Genomic DNA, 6694 nt, shown 5'->3' with positions numbered 1-6694 from the left:
ACTATTAAATGCACCGATGCACCAATTCATGCAGCACGATACAAAGATAATACATCCATTTGAAAAAAGTAATAATTAATGATGTATTTTAAATAATAAAATATGTAGTAATATTATTGAGTGGATTATAGATGGCGTTTAAGTCGCGCCTGTATGAGGAGTATAACACACTTTGTGTGACACTAACTATATAGTATATAGTAACTACTGACATTTAGTAGTTCCACTAGTACCGTATGTAGCAGTCGCGTATACAGCCCAGTACGTTCAAGGTTCAAAAATAAGTTAGATTTTGTAAATTTAAATTCTTAGTTCGTAGCATATACGAATTACGAATCATCGTTTAATTGTTTACACGGTACTACGTAATTCAAGAATGAACGTAGACTAGTAATGGTCAATCGTTTTTTTAAGAATAGGCGACCTATTATAGGATATCATCGTGCGTAAAAAACACATTTAACATTAACATTCATTGGGTTGTGAATTCGTGACGACTAAGAGACACCATCTACGACGTTGGTAGAAAATACCAATAATGTTGGTTAGTAAATAATTATGAGTTGTACTGTTTAATTCTACGTATGATGGCATCATACCGGTCGTTAGCGGTGGTGTTAGGTTGGGTTTCAGCTTCCATTCAATGACAATGTACAATGAGTGAGTAGACATTTTCAAATTTTTATTATTTGTTTTTAATGTTATATAGGTACAAGTAGTTATTTGTACGTATTAGTAGTTTATACGAGTAGTTTTTTGGAGTTCTTAACAAATTTTGAGTAGCATGTTTGGATACCTATATTCGGTTGAGGCCAAATTGAAAAAACTATAAAACTCAATATGAAATCTGATAATCTAAAATAACAGACCATTTTTTATTTATTTTTTTTGAGTACCTATGTTCAAAATGTTTAGAGTTAACTATCAAACTAATTTTATTGAGTAAATCATTTAATTTGGTAGATACATAATTTCCTTATTAGTGTTAATACTTATACGTAGTTGTTGATAACATGAACTATATATAAATAAATTTCTATTAGTCATATCTAAGAACTGGAATTATGTGGATATATGTTTTTATATCATTAATACATTTATTCACTAAGTTATATGATTCATCAATATTTTTATGTTTGATTAAAACTAATGTATCATCAGTGAAACATAATATTATATATATTTTTTCAATTTTAAAGTTAATTAAATAACCATTTTAATACATAAAAATAAATACCTAGGTTTTAAAATATTAAAATAGCAATAGGCTGTAGATAGTACTATCTATAATTTTAAGTTTGTACACAAAATTTAAAATGTATAAATCTTGATATCTGATATCAATAAACAAATGTAACAAACCCAGTAAGAAAAGTAAATTGGATTCAACCAGAGATCAAATCATTAACCTCATTAGCAGTACCATGTAATTATTTATTTTCTTTAATAAATAATAGCTGTATAAATGTTATTAATTCAGTGTTATGTAGTGTTGCACATATAATTCTATACCATTATAGTGTATAATTTCAAACCAATTGTTGATCAACATAATTCTCATTTTTATTGTAAGAAAGTATATAAATTATAAGCTTTAACAATAAAATATGCTAAGACTCTTTAAATATGTAAAATAAAATTTGGCCTAAAAATCTGTTTTATTTTAATACCAAACCTTCATAATTGTGCACGACACTCAGTATGAATATGCAAATACATACAATTCCAATCCCTAGTCATAACTCCTAATAAATAACAAATACCTAATATTATAGTTTAATATGTTTGAATAATTACTGAATTGTAAATTTCTAATTAGTTGAATTTAAAAATATGTGTTAACTTATTCTATTACAAAATTTAAACATTTTTTTTTAATTTTAATTTTAGCACTTAATAGAATTCAAATTTTAAATCAAATAGATAACAATAACTATAACCTAATTTTATTGTTGCAGTTCAATAATAAAATACTTAATCAACAAATAATATCAATAAGACATTTTAACTTAAATAATTTAATTAACTAACCATTTAAATTATTAATACTAAATAGTTTTACTGTCTTAAGAATTAACTTATATTATGTTGTAGGTATACTTAAGTAGCTTTTATTATTTAAAATGTTTAATATCGCTGTTTATTTTCAGGTTCGTTCAGCTTAACTATTTAACTAGCTTATAAGATTACAAATGAGATGTAGAGGACAACTAAGATAAATATAATCAAAATCATACTGAAAGTAGGTCAAATAAAATAAAAAATAAAAATTAATAAAAGATTCTTGAATAAATTTGTAACTAATGATTATTTAAAAAGCTGTAGATCCAGAAAAAATTATGGCAGTAGAATTGAATAAAAATATTTAAAACTTACCAGTTATAACTTTAAATGCATGTAGAAAGTATGCATAATATAAACAAGCTCAAAAGTTTTAGAGACAGAGAGGAAGAAAACAAAGATAGTGTTCTAGCAAGTGAAAACACTAAAATTTCACCTCAAAAAACACTATCGATTGACAAACCGATTGTTGTTAATAATACTACACAATTGGTGGAGATCACTGCTGAAACAAAACAAGAAGGTAATAAAAATGAACAGTTCTTGGTTATTATTGACACTAACATGTTAACAGAGCTAATTAACTTACCTATTGCGTTATCCATGCAATCAAACACTTTAAGTACTACAATGAATATCACCCAACCAATTAATAATAAATTAATTCAAAATTCCAATAATCAAGTACAAAGCTCACCGAGTACTATGAAGTCTTCTATTTTAACTACTAAACCAAATCTAGCGACTACAATTAATGTTCCTAAACCTTCAATAATATTATCAAATCTAACTGATGATATGTTTGTTGTTGAAACTCCATCTTTTACTGTGCCTTTTATTTATGAAGAACTCCCTAAAACATCATTAAAAGAATTTATTAATAACATTTTAAACATAAAAAATAATAAAAGAGATGAAGATGAAAATGAAAAATCTTTGGATAAAAAAAATAAAAATAATCACGAAGAAAAGTGTAGCAAAAAATTGGATACAAATGAAAAAATGGATATCAATGAATCAGAAAATAAGGTATCTGGTTACAAAAAAAAATTGGATAGTAGTAAAAAAAATATTGATGAACAAATGCTTGTGGATGAATCAGATAGGTCTAAAAAAATTGACTCTAAATCAAAAAATGTGTCTGAAAAAACAGATGTTAAACCAAAGATTCAAAGTCTCAACTACTTTGAAAATCCATTTGGCAAATTTTTTATGCAAATAGGTATAAACCTTGTTGAAGAGCATGTTCAACTCGATTTATTAAGAACACAAAGAAAAAAAAAGGATCGCAAGGGTAATAAATGCCCCGAAGAAAATCACATGGCTATTAATTCTTTAATTAAAACTTTAGAAATTAGTAAAAAAAATAATCATCTATTCCAATTTGATTTAAAAATGTGTGAACTATGTAATTTTAAATCTGAATCAAATTTAGTAATGGATCATCATTTAGAGATTTCACATAATATGACAGCCAATCACTGCTATAATGTTGATACTTTCCAAAAAGACAGTTCACATAAATTATTACTGCACATGGATAAACACAATATTAAAAGGCATTTAGAAAAAGGTCCAGCCTTACATCAATGTCCAAATTGTCCATTTGAAGTTAGTCATAAGGGCAAATTAAACCAGCATTTATATTTTTGTTTGGAAAAATATCCACTTAAACTCAATCAGGTGAATACAATTTTTTTTTATATTAAATGATGTATTATGTATAATATCAAGTCCATTTTATTTATGTTTATTAATTGTTTACTTGTAGGCACCTCCATTAGATTGGGAACCTCCAGCAAAAATACCTAGAGTATTACAAAATAAAGCTTCGCTGAATTCTAATCTTGAGCGTTCTGTTTACCGAGCAGTTACGTCTAGATTTAAACAATTTTATAATCTTAATGTGCAGAACTTACAACAACAACAATATAATAAAATGTTAACTGTGTCTGATGTTAAAGCTAATGATCATACTTTTTTACCACCAAGACAGCAGTTTCCTAAAATGGCACCTTCTTTTTTAACTATACTGCCAAAACAAATTTCTGAAGGTTTGTCATTTACTTAATAAATCCAATCAATCAAAACAAATAGCCATAAATTATTAATTTAAAATATTAATGCTTTAGTGCTTACTAAATTTATTTGAGTAAATAAAATGAAATTAATTAATTGATTAAGTTTGAAAAAAATTATCAAGTATTTTGAATGATTTATAGTTGAACTATTAACTATAATTTATATTTCAATTAATATAAATGCAACTTTCAATCAACATTTATTTTATCACATTTGTTCACAGGAATTGTATTTAAGAATACTAGTATTACATCAACCAATCATCCAAATATAATCCCTACACCGTATTCAATGAACAATCACACATATCAAGTAATAAATTTGTACTATATTACCAAATAAAATTAGAGGTTTTAAAATAAATATTTTTTTAAGTACCTATTTAATCTTACCATATAACTTGGTTATGTCCCTTTCTTCAAAAGTAAATTGAAGTATTACAAATTTAATTTAATTATGTGTTATAGTTAAAGTCAACATTTTAAAACACTAAAATTCAAATTAATTTAAATTTCAAACTCTAAACAAATATATATATTTTATATATTATTCTTATTACTAATAAATACTGTGAAAGTTGATGTTTTATTTAAAGATTCAATATAAACTTAACTTTTAATGTATAATGCTACTTAAAATTGAATAAGTAGATATTCTCCCTGGTATTCTCTTTATGAAAATGTTAACAAAAAAATATATTAAAAATTAAAAACAGAAGTGTAAAATTAATAAATAATTTATTTTACTCATAATCTAAAAGGTACATTATTTAAACAAATTAAAACATTTAATTGCTTAATAATCTAACTTATAATGGTAATAATAATTTATTTATTTAAAAATATTAAAAGTAATTATCTTGATAGATTAGTTAATTTATAAGAAACTTTTTTTTTCAACAAAATTCAAATAGTAGTAAATTTTTTCAACAGGCAACTACATCTACAACTTATCTACCTCTATCATTTCCATTAAATAGCACACAATCAACTGATGCATCTACCATGTATAAACCTGAACTCAATCACACTCAGTTATCATTCTCTTCAACAAATAATAACAAAAAATTAACCTTTCTATTATGTGAAATATGTGATGACTATATAAAAAACAAAGAAAAATTGCGTGAGCATATGCAATTTATACATAAAGTTAAAATTCGGCCAAGCCTGAGTTATGATGAACCAATAATACATTGTTCAATGTGTCAGTTTAAATGTTATACTGATAAAGGTCTTGAAAGACATCTCCTAGGTTCACATGGTTTGGTCACATCCCGTTATCAAAAGGCTGCCAATAATGGGAAAGATGGTGGAAGGTAATATTATTTTATTTTTATAATTATCTAGATATCATGTATTAATATTTTTAATAATATCAAAAATAGATGTCCAATATGTAGTAAAGATTTTCTATGTGAATTATTAAAACATGTATGCCGTGACCACTCTATTTCATTAAGGCCAGCAAACATATTTTACAAATGTAAGGATTGCATTTTAACATTTAAAATGTATACAAAGTTTGAAAACCATGTATATTTAAAACACAAATCTATAGCTAAAAAATCAAGTAAAAAAACTCTTGGCAATCAACCTGTTGCTACTTCATCAACTTCTACAACTGCTACACCAAAGGTAAATTAATATGTTTATTTTGGAATTTGATGTTCAAAAAATTTAATAATAATCTTGTTTTTATTTAATTAGCCATCAAAAATAAGTGATGAAATTATTACAAAAACCACAACCACCTAAGATTCAAAATATATGTTAAAATTGTAATATTAATAAGCCAGTTACATCAACTCGTAAATGAAGTTTAACTCAAACAGCAAAGGCTAAAGTATGAAAATTTAAAATTCTATATTCTTATATAATAAATGTTTATTCTTAAACATGATATGGGTAGTAAGTAACCTAATCATTAAATACATTTAATAAAATAACTTAATAGTAATTCTTCATTTACTTATTAACTAATAAATTCTAATATATATACAGTGAAATGTCTAAAGATTGGACACCCTTGGTCGCTGACATTTTGTCCGCTATTTGGAGGTGTCTGTTAAGGGAGGTTTCGCTGTATATACTTAAAAATAATATGAAGATATTTGATTTTAAGTTTTGAAGTACTTGAAAGATATTATTAATAGTTGTTTGCTTTTCTAGTTTATTTGAGTCATATTTAATCAGATCCAAAGAATGGACGGTAACATAATTACATTTAAATTTAATAATTCGCCTAATATAATTTTTATAAGTATAATGAATATTATTGTTGTTGATTTCAAAATCGTATTGTATTTTTTGATTACACTGGACAGTGTGTAGACCTATATTTAATTATATTTTAATAAAATGTTATCTATGAATATATAATTTGTTATAAGTATTACTAGGTAATTATCAACAATTTTATATTAATATTATTCTTAAAAATATTATGTATTATCTATGCATAACTGTAAATAACAGTACCTATGTTTATTTCTCAATGGAAGTGCACTTATTACTTTTATGTATCACATAATTAATTAAAAACTGAACTG

General features: G+C 24.8%; 1 protein-coding gene across 1 annotated transcript; it reads left to right on the top strand.

Annotated features, from left to right (window-relative positions):
* Positions 1 to 235: 235 nt before the first annotated feature.
* On the top strand, positions 236 to 6470 carry LOC132927865 (MOG interacting and ectopic P-granules protein 1-like). Its single transcript, XM_060992445.1, has 9 exons — positions 236 to 660; positions 2151 to 2242; positions 2320 to 3744; positions 3833 to 4115; positions 4367 to 4455; positions 5076 to 5461; positions 5531 to 5780; positions 5853 to 5988; positions 6315 to 6470. The coding sequence occupies exons 3-8, from the start codon at positions 2392 to 2394 to the stop codon at positions 5898 to 5900; spliced, it is 2409 nt and encodes an 802-aa protein (XP_060848428.1). The 5' UTR covers positions 236 to 660; positions 2151 to 2242; positions 2320 to 2391; the 3' UTR covers positions 5901 to 5988; positions 6315 to 6470.
* Positions 6471 to 6694: the final 224 nt, after the last annotated feature.

Source organism: Rhopalosiphum padi, chromosome 3 (genome assembly GCF_020882245.1).
Source record: "Rhopalosiphum padi isolate XX-2018 chromosome 3, ASM2088224v1, whole genome shotgun sequence".
In the NCBI taxonomy this organism is placed as follows: Eukaryota; Metazoa; Arthropoda; class Insecta; order Hemiptera; family Aphididae; genus Rhopalosiphum; species Rhopalosiphum padi.
This window is presented reverse-complemented; position numbering and strand designations above follow the sequence as displayed.

What these genes read in the sequence shown, in the direction of transcription:
- LOC132927865 (XM_060992445.1), top strand. Translation starts at nt 2,392, where the DNA reads ATGCATGTAGAAAGTATGCATAATATAAACAAGCTCAAAAGTTTTAGA. An exon ending in GCCAAAACAAATTTCTGAAG is followed by an intron (nt 4,116 to 4,366) that starts GTTTGTCATTTA and finishes ATTTGTTCACAG; the next exon opens with GAATTGTATTTAAGAATACT. An exon ending in CTACAACTGCTACACCAAAG is followed by an intron (nt 5,781 to 5,852) that starts GTAAATTAATAT and finishes TTATTTAATTAG; the next exon opens with CCATCAAAAATAAGTGATGA.